The sequence below is a fragment of the Ixodes scapularis genome, unplaced genomic scaffold (assembly GCF_016920785.2).
Source record: "Ixodes scapularis isolate PalLabHiFi unplaced genomic scaffold, ASM1692078v2 PGA_scaffold9__187_contigs__length_104089568, whole genome shotgun sequence".
NCBI lineage: Eukaryota > Metazoa > Arthropoda > Arachnida > Ixodida > Ixodidae > Ixodes > Ixodes scapularis.
The window spans coordinates 25,686,464-25,708,288 of NW_024609884.1; the positions used below are offsets into that span (position 1 = coordinate 25,686,464).

The 21,825-nt window shown below is 47.1% G+C and overlaps 1 protein-coding gene across 1 annotated transcript in view; it reads left to right on the forward strand.

Annotated features, from left to right (window-relative positions):
• Positions 1 to 7,212: 7,212 nt before the first annotated feature.
• Positions 7,213 to 21,825, forward strand: part of LOC8050600 (protein starmaker-like) — a 41,742-nt gene continuing 27,129 nt past the window's right edge. Inside the window, exon 1 of the mRNA XM_040213267.1 lies at positions 7,213 to 7,420. Coding sequence (XP_040069201.1) covers positions 7,213 to 7,420 — 208 coding nt within the window. The remainder of the gene's footprint in view (positions 7,421 to 21,825) is intronic.

Sequence of the window (21,825 nt, forward strand, 5' to 3'; positions counted from 1 at the left end):
TCCCTTCATGCGTTCTGAAATATGTGAATACTAAATTAGTAGGCACAAAATACCTTTCACATAGATTTTTTAAATTATTTATTTATTTCATGCAAAATATACTCCAACCCTAATAAAAATGCCGCGATCAAAAATACGTGCAGAATGCTCTTAAAATACCTGGAAATCGTGAAGACTGTTGTGTTTTACTCTAAGTATCTTTTGACTGCAATGCGCTTGACTTAAGCTGCCAAAGTATTGAAAAGCTCGCCTATCAGAACTTCACCTCAAGCAGATATGGAGTATACTGAAGTGCCTAAACACAACATTTGATTAGTTTGTCAATTGAGTTCTGCAGCATCTCACTCATAAATCAGCCCAGTTTATGTTATTGTTTCCTTTTTTCTATCAGGAACACACCTGATGAGTTTCTTGCACACCAATCACAAACGGGGTTCGGGAACTACAACTACAACACTTGCTGATGCTGGAGAGCTTCAGCAAGTGCTGTGAGCAGATAGGTTTGGCGTGGTTGTGTTAGCACAATGTTAGTTCTCTGAATGTGTAGACTCACCATTGTACGTGATGTGAGTGACTAATTGTGGTGGCCAACGGAGCCACGCGACCACCAAATATCAAAAGCGATCTGCAGCCAGAGCGCGTGCCCGCCGAGCGCGACCCAGAGACACGAGCCCCAATGGCGCAAGCCAGTCGTGCCCGAACGCTGATCCGCTTCTGATCAATAAACCTAAGTATTCAAGCGGTAGCCACATAGTCTACGCGAATACAACACTAATATAGTGACCGTATTAAATAGTCAACTAGTAATGAAAAGAAAAATAACTATTTTAAAGTGAATAAACTGCCTTGACCCGCTTCGTACTGAGTGGTGCTATGCAGAGAAGCAATAACATTTTTTCTAGGAGACGTTTTTTGCGGGTATTGTTTTAGCGACTGCGCCGAATTATTATTAGTTCTACCAATGCTTTTCTAAAAGTAAGAGATATCGTCCACGACCTTCGAAGCACTGTTTCCCTTTTGAAAGACTCCCGAGTACAAGATTGAGTACTTGGAACCTTAATAAGTGCAGAGCAGGTCACCGGCCAAATGATTGCCTTCAATGTGCAGGCTATATAAGGCTCTAGAGCAGTCAACAGGACTCTTGGCTCAGCAACACTTCCTTTGATTTCCTTCTCCCAAGACTCTAACTGACTGACTAAACAGGACTCTTACACTTCCTGTGATTTCCTTCCTCTCAAGACTCTGACTGACTGAACAGGACTGTGATTCAGGTGTTCAGTGCGTGTATGGTGTTTTTTGTTAGCGTTCGTTTCTAATGTGTAATTGTGGGATGTATTTAGAAGTGCCTTCAAATACCACAGGGACACCATTTACTAACAAAATCCAAAATAATAAAAAAATGTAGTTGGTTTTTAATACCCAAATGGCATCTTGAGGGGGAAGGAATTATATTTTTTGGTGTATCTAAAATATTTTTTGACTAATATTTACGATATATTTTGAATACTTTTCGCGCGTATTTCGAATGCGGACAAAATAATACAGAATGAATACAAAATGAATATTCATATTCAATACATTTCAACTTCCTTTCAAGTACGGCCTCTTTTTACTAAGGGATTGTTTTTGCATAAACAGTTTTGAAACCGTTCGTGACCTGAGGGGGTCACGTGATTTTACGGTTACGCCGACGGCGAAGTCGCTCAAGCCGGAAACGGGCGCCTAAGAGCTGCGCTCTGAAATGTTTTTTTTCCTTTGCGTGTGTCCTTTAAGTTCGAACAAGGGAGTTTGTTAGGTTGCTGTAAAACGCTGGTGCAATATGACGTAACAGTATATTTGGCTCGTCTGAATCGTCCACCACAAACATGAATAGGCTTAAAAGCTGAGCATTTTAAACTTGCATGAATATGTCAAAAAATGAAACCCTGCTTCCCCTTGTTTTCTTCTCCTGGTGCTCTTCCATCACGGCATTCAAAATATTATGTTCCCATTTGATGGGATAGATATAAAAAATTTCCTCGATCTAGCTATAAATGGTAATCAGCAAAATACAAATGTAACGTATATGTAACGATACGTTCCGTTTTTAAACTGTACCGGGAACGAGTTCCTTTTTCACGTATGGAACTTGTAACGGGAACGCGTTCCAAAAATCAGAAGGAATGAGGAACGAGCTTGCGTTCCTTTTCTTGAGAAACGTGTACAACACTGCTCCTAGGTGTCATCATCGACCAGCATTTCGATTTCCATCGCTACATCTAAAACGTCGTGTCCGGGGAAAGGGGACTCCTTGGCTTCGTCATTCGGTCCACAAGAAGAGCCAGTCGCGATGTGCCCAGATTGCTGTTCACAGCGCTGGTGTTGCCCATCCTGGAGTTTTGCTGCTCGGTGGGGGAATCGGCAACCAGGCAACTTGTTGCCTCCCTCGAGTCGGTGCAACGTCGCGCTTCCCACCTTATTCTAGTGCCAACTTGGCCCCCGAACACCGTCCTATCGAACACTGCACCTCCTCCGTTCAGTTGCAGGGACCCGCTGCGACATTGTCCTTAAGTAGCGACCACGCGGCTCCTAGCCACTTTTCTGCTACCGCGGACTCCTCGCTTCCGTTTGCCTCTTCCCTAGGGCGTAATCGCACTGGTGGTCTGCTCCCCCCCCCCCCCCCCCCCCCGGGCCAGTCAGCAGGTCACCACCAATCGACAGTGTCTCACTTCGAATGTTCACTAAGGGGCGTCACGGCCCACCAGCGGAGCACCTAACTCGATATTTTATTCCGATCCCGGGAGTGGACTCCAGAAGGCGGACTGGATGCACCATCCTGTACACTCGTACACCCTATAGATGCTTAGCTCACAATACTAATTATTCTGCTGGAGAAAACTATGATATAGTGACTCCTTTTACCGTAGTTTATACACACTATGTGCTAGCATTAGCGCCTGCCTATTAAATGTGACAGAACTCATCCGAAACCAACGTTATTTCAACACGCACCCGTTGCCTTCCATAGCGGCCGCCGCGCTTTTGGTGGCGAGCTAGGGCGGCGCCAAGCAGAACACTCGGTCCCTCCAAGCCGTTCACGTGATATTTCTTGGCGCGCGCGCTCCTATTGGGACACGCGGAGTGAGCAGGTCGCCCCTATAAAGCCGGTCGTGCGCCAACACTTTCATAGGCCAACGACAACAACAACAACAATTCCGAACGTTCATGCCAGCATCGACGAGCCCACAGGCTCGTCATTTCAACCAAGGTTTGTTAAAGGAAACGAACGTCTATAACCTCTCTCACTATGGTTTCAAGCGGCGCCGGCAGATGACTCGTCGACCCGTAAGCACTAGAGTTCCTGTATAGGCTCCCTACGGGAGCCAGAGTTGCGCGTTCATGCATGGCATGTGGATACAGCTCCTCACGTGACTGAATTCGGCGCGCGGCGCACTCAAAAGCCGGGGAACGTACGCCGGGGCGCGTGCAACGTCTACTTTGCTGCACGACACTTGATACGGCTCCTCACGTGATCGGATCTCGGCGAATAGCGGCGAGGGCGGCACGCGGCACGTAGAATCAAACGCGCAACTCTGGCTCCCGTAGGGAGCCTATAGACCTTTCCAATGTTTACAAATCCACAGCTCAGCGTGCGATCTCCACAGCTCAGCACGCGCGTGTGCGTCGCTTCGGAAAGCGAGCAAATCACGCGCGCTACGCACGAACATTAAAAATGAAACCGGCCAGCAGCCCTTTTCTGGAAAGGTCTATAAGGGAACCCTAGTGGGCACGGCAAAGACTGCTCGTGCCGCCTCATGCTCCTCACGCACAGAGCTCCAGCGAGGTTGTCGCTCGTGCAGAAAGAGCACGGTGTACCGGGGTGTCTTGGCAACGAGATAATTTTTTTCGTTCTCACACAGTTTCGCCGTTTGGCCGCCGGCGACACTGTCAGCCGGGGGCACGGTGACCGCGGAATAATGTAGCCTTTCGGATACCCGTCGAACGAACACTATCTGATTCCTCACACCGCGCGTTCAGCCCCGCCGTGTCCTCACCTAAAGAGTGTATCTTACACCGTGATTAGAGCGCAGCTCTTGAGGAGGAGGAGGGGAGGTTATGTCCCTGCTCCCCCTCCGTACCCTCCCCTCCTCCTCTCCTGGTCCTATCCCATTTCGCGGGAAATTTTCGCTAAATTTCCCTCTAAATTTTGCGAAAATATTCTTGCTAAATTTAGCGGTAACATTTACCAGCTAAATATAGCGGTAACATTTACCCGCTAAATATAGCGGAAAAAATTCCCCGCTAAGCTTAGCGGGAAAATTTCCTCTGTAACTTTAGCGAAAAAATTTTCGCGCTAAATTTAGCAGGAAAGGTTTTCCTGCTAAGTTTAGCGGGAAAGTCTCCCGCTCAACTTAGCGGGAGACTTGTAATCGTCTTTCATTTAGCGGAAAATATTTTCCTCTAAATTTAGCGGGAAAACTTTCCCTTTAGTGGGGAAACGTCCCATAATGCAACGCGCGCCGTTACGCATACGGCGACGGCGACGCCGCTCAAGCTGGAGACGGGTGCCTAAGAGCTCTGCTTTACAATAAAAAATAATAATATGAGTGTGGGTATGTTTATAAAGTCCGCCTCAACAGGGGACTTGTACTGCAGCTTTATATCTCTTTGTGTCACCAAGCGCGTGCCTCTGGTGTGGGCAGCGCGTGCAATTGCAAGTATGCCAGATCGCAGATTCACCTGCATTGACACAAGTCGTGACATCTATTTTTGACCTTTTGTGAAAAGAGCAAGAGTGCGCATGCATGTCTTTGACAGGCGCAGAAGATGAGCAAGAGTGGAGATCCCGAAAACTCCTAATATGATGTCACGTCCCGGGAAGGAGGGGCTTGAGCGGTATTTTGAAAGTTAATTTCTGCAGCCTTCGTGCACCAACTTGAAAAATAATTTCGATATTAGTGATCCTGGAGGCAAAATGACAATTTCGGTATTTTCCTTAAATACACAACTGTTTCAGTTCTTCTTTAATAATAGTTTCTTCTCGGTGTTGCTGTCCGGAAGACGAGCAAGTGAAGAAGAGGGTAGGGCTTTTGGAAAATCAGTCTTGAAAGCTAGAAGTCCTTCTTTGTAATGGTGGGATTTGTTGTTCAGTTTAAAGGTGGGGACACGGGTAGGATGAATGAAGGTTAGTTTTTGTGTGTCTTAAGTGGCCAATGTTCGGGATACAGGGGTGTGTTCGATGTCTCGTAACCTGTTCTTTTGTTGTAACTGTATGTCTCTTCCCGGAAGTTCAGTGATGGCTGTAGTCGGCCTTAGATTTCTGAGTGTGTGAGGATTCGTGGAGGCAAAGAAAGCAGCTGAGTTTGTAACTTCCCTCTTTCTGTGTAGTTTTCTTCGTCTAAAAGTTTTGCTTTTTGTACCGCAGTCTCGGACATTGAAAACAGAATCGATGTCCACTAGCTCTCCTGCACCCGACTGTTACCAAGCGAAGACCCCCCAAAATAAACCCCAAGATAAGAAACCAAGAAGTTAACGAGATCAAGCTCTTCGTAAAGATATTGTTTTTATACTTTTATAATTTCAGTTTTCCTTCTTAGAAATAAAAAAAAATACACCACTGGACGAAAAAAAGGAACGCCGTTCCATTTTCCGTTCCAGTAAAAATGTAACGCGTTCCCGTTACAGTTCCACCAATGAAAAATGGAGCGGCGGCGTTCCTTCGTTCCTTCTAAAAGGAATACGTTCCAAGAACGCCGTTCCTGGAACGCCGTTCCGTACAACACTGCCTAGGAGATGGATATACGTTGTTCTTGGGATCTCCACTCGGTTCAGGAAAAGTGTTGGAGGGGTCGAAGGTTGGCGCGAGGCAGTGATGTGCATGGTAGCGCATCTGGTTTAAGTTTAAGAGAAGTTTGTTATCTTTTGACCAAAGAAGAATGCGACCTAGATCAGCTTGTAGCTCTTTACCGAACGTACATTCTCAATAACGACGAGAAAAGTCCTTGAAATACAGCCGATTATCGTCAAAACGTCGCCGGTCGGGGAGCGGAGACACATATAGATGCACACGGGAAAGCGTCTGCTAGTGTGGTGAGTGACGGCGCCAGTAAACGCGGTGGAGAATCAGCGAACTAGAGAAAGTACTAAATAAGCAAAAGCAAATGCGGCGTGCTCGCACTGCCTCGGGTGACCTTGTCGCCCCTATTGGCGACGTGAGCGATCGAAGGCGTCGCTGTGGTCGGCCCACCACAATTGGTCGAATGCTGACTATGAAGTCAGCAAAAGACGTCTCATCGACGGAAATAAGAGGAATGAAAGAACTTCAATTTTGACAATGTTGCTTTGAGAGCGCTATGATTTCAGGTTTCCGCCATGCCCATTACAAACACCATCGAGTTTGTTGTTCACAAGGTAATGACGTCACGAAAGGTAGCCGAACGAGGGCGTCACCGAAACATCTCGCCGCTAATAAAGCCGGTCGTGTGTTGGCGCCAAGGAGGTTAGAAGTACTAGGAGGGGGCACGTTGCAATATTGGTGCGGCCTAGTCATAAAAAGTTTAAATGATGTTGTGGCCAACGTGACGTAGATCTCTCTGGCAATTGGTGCGCGTGACATCTCACGTGTGAGATGGATGGTTGATTGTAGAAGGATTCCTTGGAGGCTTGCGCGCGCTCCGTCCGGTAAGTTTTATCAGATCGAAGTCTAGACTGTGGTGTATTCTAGTACCCCATATCTAGACGAAGGCTAGCTACGGTCACGTAATGTGGTCACGTTGGCTTGATAAGTGAGGAGAGTAAGGAGCAAAATGAGAAAGAGGCGAGGCGTCAAGGGAGCATGGCTTGTGGAGGCTACGCGGCTGGCGTCATGCCCTCTCCTACCCTTCTATCCTCCTTGGTTGGCGCATACCAAAATAGGAGGTTAGCCAAGGATCGGCGTGTCCATGAAAAGTAAGGGTCGTATCTATGCTTGCATGTATGTGTGTATTCTCTGTGTATTGTATGTATTGTATGTATGCCTGTACGTAATATGTATTGTATGTATCTATGCATTTGGAGTTTTAGACCGCTTTGAACCGTGGAATAACGTCAACCCCACTGCTATAGCCATCGCCTCAGCACGTGAGAGCGAGCTCACGATTCAGAGCCTGTCAGTGGAACCCGAACGAGCGGTGCCTCTTCTTTGATCCTCGGCGGAGTGTACGGCAGAGTTCACGGCCGAGACCAGGCATAACCATGAGGAGTTCGTCGTCAACAGCCCTGGCACTTGTCTTGCTGATGGGCGCCCTGGTCGTGACGGCGGTCTCAGCGAGGAGACTCGCTCATTTGGACGAGGATCACGATGAGGAGGACGAGCAGCCGTGGCTCAACGAGAAGGAGCGGCGGAGGAACGTGAACACCAAGAATCACGTAGGCGGAGACAACGCCTTCAACTACGAGGAGCGTACGTAGAGAAATCCAGTAAATTAACGGTGTTCCCTCGTTGCCTATCGCCTGGTAGGAGAACGTAATACGTGGCTTGCAATGACGTCACTATGGCGGCTATTGTGAAGAACACTTCCGTAGCGTATATTCGGCACGAGCGATTTTGTTTTTCCCGGTTCGAGGAGGTCACCTGCAAGCCATGTGGGTAGGAAACTCTTGTGTAATCATGAGTTCTGACTGTGGGTAGGGTTGGCACCTTTATTAAAATAAAAAAGCGGCCTTTTTTTTTGTTGTTTGGGGGGGGGGGGGGGGTAATTATGTTAGATTGAACTAGTAAAACGAAACACCCAGTGTTGACAGTCTTAGCTGATACACAGATTCAATTTATTTTGACACGAGCTTCCCGAGGTCAAATGAATGAGATAGGTCTAATAATGCATCATAGCGCATGTAAGTATATGTACGCAACACTGAACTCAATAACGTACATTAATGGATATGATTTACTCAAAATAAAACCGCCAATAACAAATATCTCACCGCTATTCATCCTTTGCAGCTGGTGGAGAATCGATTATTGCAGTTTACATAAAAATGAGTGCGTATTAAATAACGCTTCGAATAAAAATGGCTCTAAGACAGTGTGTTATGCTAAGAGTGGAAATGTCGAGCGTAAATCTATTATTTTTAACAATTCCTGGTTCTGGGGGTTTCCTTATACCCGATTCACAGGATCAGCATAAAGGTACCTTCAACATAGGTCCCTTTGTAATCAACGAATTAGCCCGCGCTCTTCGGTCTCGAGCAAACGCCACGCGCGGAGGATAGTGAAGTGATTCGCCGCGGAGAATGAAGTTCCCTTAGCTAAAGGTACCTCTATGACCGTGTGAATGGGGTATTAGTGAACGCCGGTATACACCACGAGAACCGGCACGAGCCTCTTTCTTGAAAACTTATGGTCTCTCGTGAATTCGTGTAACGCGAGCATGTTTTCATACCTCTCGAGTCAAGAATTACAAAAGAAGTGTGTCCTCGGATTTAAAGTGATGTCTCGCTCGCCCGTTCTCTCATCTCCTTCTATAAATCGCAGACTCTCTGCGTGCTACAGTGAATAGTAAACGCTCGAGATTTTTACAAATATGATGTCTTATTTGCTGCTAAATAAACAATTCCCGGGACCGGGACATTATATATAAAATTTGCTTTAGAATATAAAATGCATACGCCTATATACCAGATAACGTTGATGGTCAAGAATATATTTATAAACGCCCCCCCCCCCCCCTCCCCTCTAAAAAAATGCTCTTGGATAGTTAAAAAAACTGGCAAGTGACGGCCGGTTCTATATACAGATCGGTGATCGCCCATTTATCGCATAAAACCGGCTGTGCCAGTCAAAAACCGGGAAGGTGACAACCCTAATTGTGAGTAATGCTCATGAGAGATCTGTGCGGGCTCGGACAAGCCCAAAAACCCGAACACGACCCGACTATCGGGTCCGGCTCGGGCCAATATATGAACGCCCTGTTGGAGTTCGGGTCGGGTACGGGCCTATTTCTTTCCAGATTCGTCTGACTCGGGTCGGGCCCTGATTGAGGTGTCGGGAGTCGACAACACGATCTTGGCAAACCTGGCAAAGCAAATTTAGATACAGCGTAATCCTCCATAACATCTTAGAACATGCAAAAAGCAGCGAAAAGCAAGTGCAAGGTAATACGTAGAAAATGCTGACCCAAGTGACGCGCCGCAAGCATTAGTTTTTACACAAGGGCCGCTGCAACAGAATATAGGGACTTTTCGTAGATTGCCTCTTGCTAATTCGAAAAGGATACCCGATAGAAGAAAAAAAAATTGTTCACAGCAAGGCCAGCGTATTGTTATCTGTTGTCGTTTTCGAACCCCAGAAAATGGTATACTACAACTCCCGAATGTGTTAGTGTCGCGTGCCTCGATAAAAAAAAACCTGTGTTCATATTTCTACGGGACACGCAGGCAGTCGATCACTGCGAACTAACGAAGGATCTTAGCGATTGAAGGGAGATCAAAATAAAAGTTCCCTTACGCGCCCACGTCAAGCATAGTTATCGCGGCATAGCGCAGCGTGGCTAGGATCCAGAGTAAAACACATTTTCTGTTAAAAGTGTGGACTCAGGTCGGGTTCGGCTCAGACGTATGTTAAAAATAAAAGTCGGGCTCGGGCGGGGCTCCGGCCGAAATACCTACCGGTCGGGTTGGGCTCGGGCCGACGCTCAAAAATCATAAATAGTCGGACTCGGGCGGGATCAGGTCGTGCCCTAAAATTCGGGCCCAATCTCAACTCTACATGATTCCTACAGCTGAAGGACGAGCTCCAGCTGTGGGTATCATTCGTCGAAAGCCGTAACTTCGGTTGCGTGGAAGGAACGTTATGGAAGGTCGATGTTAGCATGCGCCAAACGGTGCTTACAGCTGTAGCAATTACTGAATACACTCTACAGGGAGCGTTCGTTGACCCCCGTGGTGTCGCTCGTGTGCGCAGCGAGCTTTTATAGGGAGTATTCACTAGAATTCAACGGCTTTGTTTATTTTGGTTCTAAGGGCTTATTCATATGGTGCTATTTTACTTGCGATTTCGCGGTTACGACTTCGTTGTTGCGGCAAAACGCTATTGCGGTGCGAATATGAAACATTGGGAAGGACGCGTAGTCTGCCAAAGTTCCTTCGCGACGCCGCTCATGCGTCACCGCTCCTGCAGCTGCGGTGGCCCTATATAACGCAGTCACGCGGAGAAAGCGCAGTTGTCTTCGACATTCGCGTGTGTGTTTTCGACTGCATCCTTCGCAGGGGCGGTCACGGACCCGCTTCTCCCGAGCGCGGCTTTTTCCATCGATAAACATCAGTGTGAGAATGGAAATCAAATTATTTGATTGTAGCAAACACGGCGGGGGTTGTCTATTGCTTTGTACATTAAAGAGGAGACAAAATATAACCTTGTGCTCTAAATTTCTCCATGCAGCATTGCGCGCGTTCCATCCTAGGACTTAGTTAGAAAGCAGATGCCTTCGGTTCCCCCCCCCCCCCCCCCCCCCCCCGCCCCGATCGCCTCGATGAAAAAGCACCAATCTTCGCGTACCCGACGCAATTTGAGAAATATGGAAACAAGAAAAAAAAAAACGGTGGGGGAAAAATAAACCAGAAAATGTCAAGGGTTCTTCATGTTCTGGAGATAGCATTTCGGGGGTCCCTTCCTGATATGTCTTACTACATCTAAGTCTGTACTTTTTTTTTTAACCTCTAGAACTGCATTTAAAAAAAGGCTGGTCCCCACAGAACGCTCAACTGTCTGTTTTTTTTGTTTTTTTTTGTGTTGTTTTTTTTTTTTTTTTAATGCGACCGCATTAACTGCTTTATGGAGCGGAGTCGGTGGCATCTGTAGCCGCAAAAACGACACCTAAAAACCCGTAACCGCGAAAATCGGCACCTAAATTGGGTGCAACGTGTCATATCAGATGCTTTGTCGCGGAAGTCGGCGCGGCTGTTTGAGCTCAAAGTGGACGCGGCTCGGAAAGAAAACACAAAGAAAATCAAAGCAACGCAGATGCGTCGTCACGGAAGCCGGCGGGTGCGCTCAAGCTCAGAGCTGCCGCGCTTCAGAAGTAAAGCACAGAGAAAAGCACAGCAATGCAATGCTTCGTCACGGAAGCAGTCGTGAAACCGGCAAGGTTCGCCGCGCCTGCGCAGTGGGGGAGCGTGATGTCATCGCCGCAGCACCGTGTGCGATAGGAAGACGTTGCACGCTGCTTGTAGGAATGCGCTGCCGTGTAAGGATGCTTTCGCATTCCTACACGTAAGTAATCTTAAGTGTCTCTGCCAAATTTCTTTTGGTGGTAAATTAAGATATGTGTATGGGCGTTTAGGACGTTATCTGGTTTTCTCTAAAGGTATGTACGTTTCAATCACGAAATAAATATTTTAATTTTTCTGAGATCTAATTTTAGTGAGGAGTCGATTTCAGCCATAATATTTGAGTCTCTCACCATCACGCTTCTTCTGTATCCAATACACTACTTATTTCCCAAGAATCTGAAAAACCTAATTGCCTCTAGCAACCTTTGGTTTTGAATTTGGTTTGCTTGTATGTTTCATAAGGGTAGGAAGCACCTGGAGGTGACATGACTCCACCAGAGGTGAAGCGAGAAGTGCGGAGGAATACGCCCCCAACGATGAACAAACCCACAACTGTTTTGGTCACCCTCGGGCGTGTCGCCTCCAAAAGCTGCTTACCTCCATGGTATATTTAGTGTTTTTCGTCATGACCACACAGTAACAGGAGCAGACTTCAGCCTTCCACTTGGTTGAGGCTTGTGGCGGTACTCGGTCAACCCACTTTGGCCGCTACGGCAGAACTATTTAGGCTTTCAAGCCAGCGCGCTTCTGTTGCCATGGCACAGCACCTTCCTTTGCGAAATACCTACAGTATAAGTCTCTTGTCGCAGTGGCCGTTGGGATTCGTTTGCGGGCTGTTCGGCCGAGCCGCCGTAATGTCAACCTTGGCAAGCTGAACAACACGTTCTTGTCCTTTTCTGCCACTTTGCGTTACTGGCCATCGACGATGTTGCCGAGGGGGTCGACTTCGTCAACATAAACGTCTGGCACGTACATCTTGTCGTCACGTAGGAAGTTGCTGAGCGCAGCAGTGGCCAGGCCGACTGACGTGGTTTGTTAGGCGGTCAATTGGTATGCGGAAGGTGCAGAATCTCGAGGCCAAAACCCCACATGCTTTCCTGACGTACCTCATGGGTACAAGACCAAATCAGCACAGTTTGATCATTTTTTGTTACAATGGTGCAACAACTAAAATTTACCTTGCTCTACTCAGTCGATAGTTGAATATCGTGAGGACATTATCAAGGTCATCAACAGCTAAGGACAGGGCCTAAAAAAGTCGGGCCTTAGCTGAAACGCTTCGCCTACAACGAAGACGTAGGGGGAAATTACGTGAGGCTAACAGATTGTTACGCGGTGGCAAATTCAGAGCCCTTCTACCTAGCAACTGCCGTAGCTTGGAAGCCTTAAACTTGCAACAATCACTTTGATGTCAATATACACCGACGCCTACAGCTACGAACATCAACGACCTGTCCATGACAGCCATCAGGACTACACTGTGTGTACGCTAAAACGGCACATGTTCCAACACAGAAAAACACCGCAGTTACACTACATTTAATATGTTAAAATGAGTATGTAGCCTTGAATTAAGCTTGTTGTAGTTATCGTAGAAACTTCCAGACTCGGCAGTGGACTCAATCTGCACGTGCTTCACGTGAAGATTGAGATTCCTCTCCCCCGCAGTATGGGGAATCTTATTCTGCTTGGATGCCGTCGGCGGTTTCCTCCCAGTCGTTGAGGCTCGCTAAAGGATGAGATCACAACACAAAGTTCACGAATGTTTCAAAGTTTTTTTTTAAGGCAGCTTATAAAGGGGAGGCACTCACTTGATCGAATGACGTTTTAGCGAACGCCCACGTTTCATCGAACGACACTTTAGCGAATAGTCGGACGCCGCGAAGCGGCGTTTTCGGGTGCGCCAAGTGAGTTCATATTTTTGTAATGAGTTGCCGCAGACTGTCGCCGCGAAGCGGCGTAAAGCGCAGCGCGGCGGATGGGTTAACGCGCGCCCCCGTTATTCGCTAAAACGACCATTCGCTCAAATGTCGCCGTTCGCTAAAATGTCATTCGCTCTTGTGATATGGACCCCTTATAAAGTCTGTCTTGATATATACGTATATGCTCATATTGCCAAATATTCTGCAAAACTTTAAAAAAAAAATTAATTACCCTGTGTGCTGCGGCAAACAAACCCAAGTTACGGCTTTGATGCAGTTCTTTCGGCTGAATAATCACTGGCCCTGGATTATATTAAGTGAAGAGTTCTTACTCTAACGAGAAACCCCGTATAACTTTTCGCTGTCTGGATTATAGAACTGGAAATCTATCTAGACTCTATATGGATTGTAGGTTTTCAGAAATTACGCACTTGCCTGCAATCTGGATTTGAGGTTTCCAGAAGCAGATTTCCATTTCTATAATCCATATAGTGAAAATTTATACTGGGTTTTTCTGTTTCGGATAACCACGTCCGGTGTGAAAGCTTTTAACGTATTCATTTTTCAGCATACACTGATCGACTTGTGAATTCAAAGCAAAGGCCAATGATGCAGCAAGCAGGCTTCGTCATTCAGCTATTAGCGGCGAGGCCTTTCGTCGGCGCGTTGTTGTGAAGCCTACTCATGACGGCAGTGCCCGCATTTTGCCCAATGTTTGAGATCCTAGCTAGCTATAAACAGTCGCGAACAACAAGTTTGATCATAATGGTTTCTGCAAATTAAACTGCAGGAGCTTGTAAGCATTGTATTTTCAACACCCACACCATCAAAGTTGGCGGTCTGAGATTCTCGTTACATCGTAAATGTTTATGCTCAATAGGCCAATATCACCAGCCAGTGTGACTACGCCATCGCTGCCGCTGTGCATCTTTGTATTTTTGCCCCCGCGAAAACCCCGCTCAAGCACTGCGCGTGTAGAGCTCGAGACAGCACGAGCACTCTCGTGCACTGCCTCCTGCCACTTGTGAACTAAAGTTATGATGGCGTCACGCATGCGCCGAAAGCTTAGTGAGAACGGTCTGTTTTATGTTTTAACTTTCAAGCAACAGTGAGCCGTTTTCTGTGTAAGGTCGCTTTAAAGAACTGTAAAGGCTGGTTGAGACACACATTTGCGTCGAGTGCGTACAGAGCAACCAAAGCTACAGCAAAGACCGTGTTCGAGGCGGGGTTTAGGCCGCACGTCCGGAAGCTTCCTGGCTCGAGACGACGTCCATTCCCCGAAGTGAAGAACCCAGGGGTTCAGTGGAGGTGGGAGACTTGGTAACGTAACGAACGGTTTAATTACATGGTAGCGATAGAGTCGTCAAATTCGAGAGAACAACGGAGCAGCCTCGCGCTCCGCCTTATATAGGGTCCGTTTCTTCCTCACTTTCCGCCAGGGCAGCCAGTGCGATGCAGCAACCCGCCGTCAAGTGCGATGCAGCAAAGTCCGCCGTCCAGTGCGACGTAGCCAAAGTTCTCCGCAGTTAGGCCATGCCTCTCTTTCTTTCCCGAGCGCACCAACCACCACGCACACACACACGTCCCGCTAACGTCACGGGCGCGTTGAGACTTGTTGCCGCAGGCCCCGTCACGCAGGCGACGGTCCCGGACTCGTCGGGACTCGTTTCGCGCAGGCCCCGACAAGCGGGCGACGGTCCCGGACTCGTCTTGACTCGTTTCCGCAGCGTTGAAACTCGGAAGAAGGTCGCCGAGGGAGGCACTCACTTGATCGAATGACGTTTTAGCGAACGCCCACGTTTCATCGAATGACACTTTAGCGAATAGTCGGAAGCCGCGAAGCGGGTGAAAGCTTTTAACGTATTCATTTCTCAGCATACACTTTAAAAAACTGTAAAGGCTGGTTCAGACACACATTTGCGTCGTGTGCGTACAGAGCAACCAAAGGTACAGCAAAGACCGGTAAACCGGCACAACCGTGACTCGTAACTGCTTCACAAAGCTACATCTTGTTGCATTGCTTGCCAGGCTCCGTATGGCGATCAGTTGTCCCGGTGAATTCGGCGTGGCTGCCGTTTAGGCCAGGCTGAAGTTTCCGATACAATGCACCATTATAATCTACTCTATACAAACAACGGCGTTTTTTTTTTTTTTTTATGCATGTTTTGACACTAAGATATTGGATATTGCTTAAGACACTAAGATATTGGATATTGCTTAAGACACTAAGATATTGGACGAGCTGCGTTTTTATTGGATGTCCTTTCGTGCCGCAAGAGCGGCGTTGACGGCGTTGCGAAGGAAGTTTTGCCGCTGCCGCAGCTACGAATATTTCATAATCGCACCGAAATTGCCTCTTTTTTTTTTCCGCAGAAACGATGTCGCAACAGTGAAATCGCAAGTGAAGTCGCTTCATGCAAAGGCGGTATAGTACACATGATACCAAAAAAGGATCTGTAAATTCAGTTTACTGCCACTGTTAAGGGCGCCCACCTTGAATTGTAATGCTATAGATTCTGCATTGACAGCCCTGATGAAACGTGTCTGAACAAATACAAAAAAAAAATGCTTGCTGTGTATGATTTTAAAAATGTTGATTCGAAACATCTTGTGTGACACCTGCTTTGCTCAAACCAAACAAAGGTTACACCCAGACAACCTGGCACTGCATTCCTCTTTAATGTAGACAAGCGAGGTGGCTATATACATTTCGTGTGTGCCGTCAAGCGCTACCAAAAGCGCATTAACTGCCATTTTTGCGGGGACAAGTAAATATTACTACTAGGTGAAAGACTAATATCGAGTGCGCTAAGAAACCCAAGAACATTTAGCTTTATACTCACTCAAATCGGCGCTGTTTGATGAGGGGCTCGATATACCAAAGAGTGATAGCAAGGACTGCCAGTTACAGGTTGGACTCTCTCATGACATATTAGTGAGCTTTGCCTTCAGGAGTGCACGGAATCTCTCGAACGTGCTCGGCATCATCCGGTAATATCTCCAGAATAACTCTGGGTCCTTGGGCCACATAAATAGGGCCTGCAGAAAAATAGATTTCAGGACACCTTTTCACAACGTACCGTAGAGTAAAACTCCGATTATATGCCTCTGTTTTGCCAGCATGGCCGGACCCGCCAGTGTCGCAGACTGCCATTAAGAAGCAACTTTTTCTTCGATTGCAGTGTTTTTTTTTTTTCTACAAAGCAATGTAAACTCGTCACCACTTGCAGTGATAGCCATTGAGCCGGGGTCACAGTGCTCATACATCATAGAAACGACAGTGTGCAAACACAGGTCACCGCCATATCCGTGGTTCGAACGCCGCGTGCCAAGTTACTCCTTGAACTCATTGCCATGTAGCATTCGGAGCACGGATCTCACGGTTACCCGCGTTTGAATCTGTATTCCGACTGTCTTTTGTGTGATGCGTAAGCAGTGGGACCCCGGCTTTACGCTCTGCGAAAGCCGAAGGGCAGTGTCGCGTGCTTTGTTCTAAAGCCCCTTGATAGAGGCGTTTTTTACAAGTATCGCCAACCATTGTTGTGGAAACGCGCAAGACACGTGCCACGAGCGGGTGCTCTGCCGCCATTCGCTTCCAAGGGCCGCTCGAGACACGGGAGTCATGCACTGGCTCATTTTCATGCTACTTGCAAGGCTTACACAAACGGACCCGGGGGCTTTACTTTGATCGGTTTGCAAAGCGACGCACACGCACGTACATGGCTGTGGAGATATCACTACACAATAAATCAAAAGAAATTAAAGGGGCACTGACACCCCAAGGGTCGTATTTTTTTTATTGTCTAAACCGATGCAAGTTGTAGTCATAGACACGCCCAAAAAAAAAACGCATTGCAAAAACAAGTTTTTCCACGCGCGCGCGCCTTTTTATTTTTGGCGCTTTCCTCTCCTGCTCCTCGTCTCCTCGCTTCTTTTGATTCGTGACGCCAAACATCAGGAAATTTAGAAGCTTTGTAGGCTACATTTCTACAACATTTAATAACGGCAATCGTAAAACATGTTTTTTAATGTAATTGCGTACGCACTACGGCCCTTCTTTTTGAATTTCCGAAAATCGGAGCCCGGTGTGATGTCGCCTTCTGGAATTGTATCCTCCCTCGGAAAACATGCCGCCTGGGTAGGCGGCACCGCTCGCACGGAATAAAACCGCTCTTTCTCGGTCCGCCGGCACCCTTATCTGCCGCTCCTTTCCTCCTCGCATCGGGTCGCGGTGGCAACAGCGCAGAGTCGTGAAAGAAAGTCGACTCTCAGGACTCCGCAATATTTGACGTCAACGTACCGGCGCGGATCGCGCGGGAACTTTAAATTCGGCATTGGGAAATTGTTTTTTTTACTTCACAAATACTAAATTCCCAAGTTTCGAATTTGGAGGGTAATATCCCGGCATCGTTTTCAATCGTTTCGGATAATTAAAAAATGATTTTGATGTGTGAGTGCTCCTTTCAAGGGATACTAGAACGAAATTTCGGCGCTTATTTTTCGATTTATTCGTGTTCTAAGGAGAAGTATCATATCGGACACACCAATATCTTGTTAAAAAACGACACGAAAAGAAACTTTAAAACAAATCAAACGATTAGCAAAGAGCACCTGGTGGATGTCGCTAAAGCCTCGATTGTAATACCCGTCTAGGAACTTTGACAGGTAGTGACGACAACTGTCTCGCTTACAGCTATACATGTTTTGAACCTGACGTCATCCCGACAGGCCTACGGCCAGCACAAGAGAAGAGGGGAGGGAGGAAATCCCCACTCAATGGGACTCTCTTTTGTGTGTCGCAGATGCCGCTATTCTCATTCTACAATATTAGGGGAGAATCTCTCCCCTAATATTGCTCACATCGATTGCACTGCCTCCGGGTTCGGCCCACTTTACAAAAAGAAAAAAAAAACAAAAAAACGTCCGCCCGCACGAAGGTTTGAACTCAGAAGCGCTTGCTTACGAGGCAGACGTCTTAACTACTACGCTGCACTCCAAAGCTGTATGTAGCCGCTCAACGCCTATACAGGAGAGGGCGCTGCGGTCAAATGCGTATATAGTCGCGTTAAACTTTGCATGCATTGGCTCAACGTTTTTAGACGAGAGGTCGCTGCGGTCAAATGCTCAACTGCGTAGATAACCACGATCCATACCAGACATTCTTTTTCTGGCATGGACCGTTGACTTAAGCGGTGGAGATGCGTTCCCACGGCTTCTAGCGGATGCAAGCTGATCCGCTAGAAGAACTACTGGCTCTGCATTTCACCGACCAAAAAGCAGTAATAATGATGTCGAAACGCAACCCGGAACTCAGCACTATCTATGAGCCATAAAAAAAAATAATCAGCACCAGCAGCTCTACCTATGAACAATAAAAGCAGTATCATCAGCACCACCAGAGCTTCACCCCAATCAACATCATTCACCACGAGGAGATCCGTCTTTTTTTTTTTTCATAGAAGATTAACCCTTCACTCAAAATTCACACAAAAGCAGCTCTGCGGCTAGTTGCGGTGGCCCGATCGTTGGCGTGCTTCGACCGTTTCGGTGGCTGGAACGGCTAGGGCATTCTGACAACGTCTGCCTCGCCGCAGCTTTTCTTATACCGAGACAGACTACGTCACGATTGCGCCGGATGTGACGTGCTCTCCGCTGGCTGCTCTCCGAGCGCTCGCTAGAGTGGGCCGTTTATAACGAAAATTACAGCCATCAGGGTCAAAATACCAACGTGCAATTGTCATTTACGGAAATTGTGGCCTTTTTCTGGACACAACGGGTATAATTCGAATTTCGTTGAAGTATCCATTTAAAGGAGCCACAAATCGATTTTACAACTTTCGCTAAATACTGCTTCGAATCACATCCTAACGTTAGTAACTGTATAAACTTGTCTTAGCTTTTCTTCCTAGGCAATGCCAGTCACCAAAAAAATCTGAGAAATATGAGCATCGTCCATCCCCTCAAAAAAAAAAAAAAATTGGGTTGTGTGTGTGTTTATACAGCCTAGAACTTGGTCTGCCTCACAGGGGCGACGAGTCTCCCAGCTGTAGATGAGCAATTTAGCCAGTGCGGTACAGCCGCTAGCCTGGGGTCTTTAACGTGCATCAAGCAGTAGTGATACACGACCGCACGCCGGTACGATGCTCATCCAGATCGAGACGGGCAGGGGTGGGGCTCGAACCCAGGATCCCTGGGTTCTGCAGCGCGAGCTTTCGCTCCACGTGCTCCGAGCTGGTGTGCGCTAGACCACTCGGCCACCGATCCCCCCCCCCATCGTTCATCCCCTCAACCGGACACAGAACAAGCGGCCACGTGGCCTGGTGCTTATCCTATGCCGCCAAATTTATTTATAGCCACACGCTGAGGTTAGCAAAGTAGAAAATACGTGCTGAGCTCCAGGCATTGTTAGAGTTCGGATATTCTCATCACCGCAGTGGTTGGACACAAGCCACTACCAAAATGTCCGCCGAGGCATTGACTGTTACGAGCCGGAGTGCAGTGCTCGCGCAGTTCTTGTGTCCAATCCCTGAGCCGCGCTCGACTGTTGTCAGGCGAATGGTTTCGATTCCACGATCAGGTCACCCAGGTTTGCGAAGGCAAGGCTAAAATAAATAGACCCTTTTTACCCTCGCCTCTTTCACCGCGACAAAGAAGTTTCTGAATCAGTGACGGTCTGTGAGAGTATACATGGGCCAGACTGGGACTAGTACTCCTCTGCAAAGTCATGAACATTCCAACGCGATATCGTTTCATGACCCCCGTAGCTGAAACGGGCCTCCGTCTTCATTACACGTGCTTCCCAAAGGCGAAAAATCGCTTTTGTTCCCCGACAATGTGAACAGGAGCACGAAATATTGCATGTGCGCTTCACTGCCGCACCGAATTTGCAGTGGAAAATCGCACCTTGTAATAAGGCTTTACTGCGCCACAACTCGCACTGTTTTAATAATTATGAGTTTTTAAACCGTTATTTACACCTCACAAAATGTATGCAGTTTTATACAGGATACCAATGAGAGAATGGAACTCCTCAAAATAATTTATTTGCAAATGAACTTGCGCAGGCAAAGCGCTATTTAACTTCACCGACCCGCCTCCATACCTCCTGAAAGGCTCCTCAGAACTCTTAAGATTGAGTCTGATGATTGGTTCAAATACTGGTCCTTGCGTTAAGAGCACCTGAAAAGACGGAAATACCAAAGTCACCGGGACAACTATGCTTCGAATGCCACGTGCCAGTCAGTTTAAGGACCAGCTAGGAAAATCAATCACGAACCCAAGATATTCTTTTATTCTTCGTATTCTTCTAAATCTTTGGTTGTTTGATCACAAGCCACGTGACCCACCCATCCACGTTTTGAGTGGGCTGTCACGCTGCATACGAAGTGCGGTTGTCCCAGTGATGCTTTCGTTTTCGTTTCAGTTGCTGGCCAAGAAATGACGCAAATGTCTGAAACAGACATAAGCTCTGCACCTGCTCAGTTATACCTTGTTGTTAACAGCACTTGGCCCTGATGTATCAAAAAGAAGGGGCTAGAATCATTAATTGTTAGCGAAACAAACAACAAGAGGAATATTAAATTGCTCTGAAAGGTAGCAGTCTCCACCTTTGTGGAAGTAGAAGAAGAAGCAAGTTGATCCAAGCCACGATGCATCAAATATTAAACAAAAAATATGTCTCGCCTTAGTGCTCGTACCAGGCACGCCGCCATGATAGGGGTGTTAATCTTATGCAGAATGGTGCTAAACTTAAACAAATAATGAGAGAAAAGCATCGTTTTTCAGCTGACCATGTACCGTTTTCTATTCAAACTCTGTATTAATATCCATTTGTTTAAGAAAACGGTTTCGGGGCAGCAGTACGTATAAGGTTGAGGCCTCAAGCAGAGAAAGAAAAACAACCATGAGGTGAAGTAAGGAACGAAAAAAAAAAAAGTTACGAATATACAAGCAACACACAAGTACTATGCAAGTTTAGTTTTTCCTTCCAAACATTACTATTCCGTAGCAAAACTAATAGGTTCTTTTAAATTGTACCAAACGTACGTCAGAAATCAGCAGCGAAATTACATACGGATGACGACCATATAACCCTACCTACAAGAGGCTCGCAGGAAGTGTGCCGCTTCACTGCTATAAACTATCTAGACGCCCCCCCCCCCCCCCCCCCTTTCTCTTTCTCAAACCTCCACTAAAAAGCACAAATCTTCGTTTCAGGCCTTGTTCATACAATTTTATTTTATACGATGTAATCTCGAAAAGTGTAGTGCGTGGGTGTCATACAAATATCGGCCCCATTGAAACATGTGCAGGAGAGCAGTCACCCGCCCGTGTGGATTGTGACGTGGACAACTTTAGGCGGGGCCAGACGGAATGCGACAAGATCCTGCGCATGAACCTGCCCCACCATCATGGGAGCCACGACTACGTATGCTAGTGAGTTCCCACGCCTCGTGCTACGTGGTCGGATTGTGTTCATTACAACCTATGGCGGAATTTCTACCAGCTCCCTGCGGAAGTACAAGATGTGCATTGCCAACGTCATGATCCAGGCAAGCTGCTACGAAAGGACGTTCATATCTCAGGAGCTGCATAAAATTCGAGGAATCATTCAAGGCTACAGCGTTGACTGCTTCAATATTACTAAGGGTGCGTGTACGTCTAATAATGCCGCAAACGTCTCTTGCATGTTCAGCGTTGTGCGGTGTGACGTCTACCGAACAAAGCGATGCCTTTTAACCCCGAGAAATTTTTTTTTTTTTACAGTTAGGGTTAGGTAAAACAAAATTACGAAAGGAAAAAACAACTTCTCTTGGCCATTCTATAAGCTCGGGAG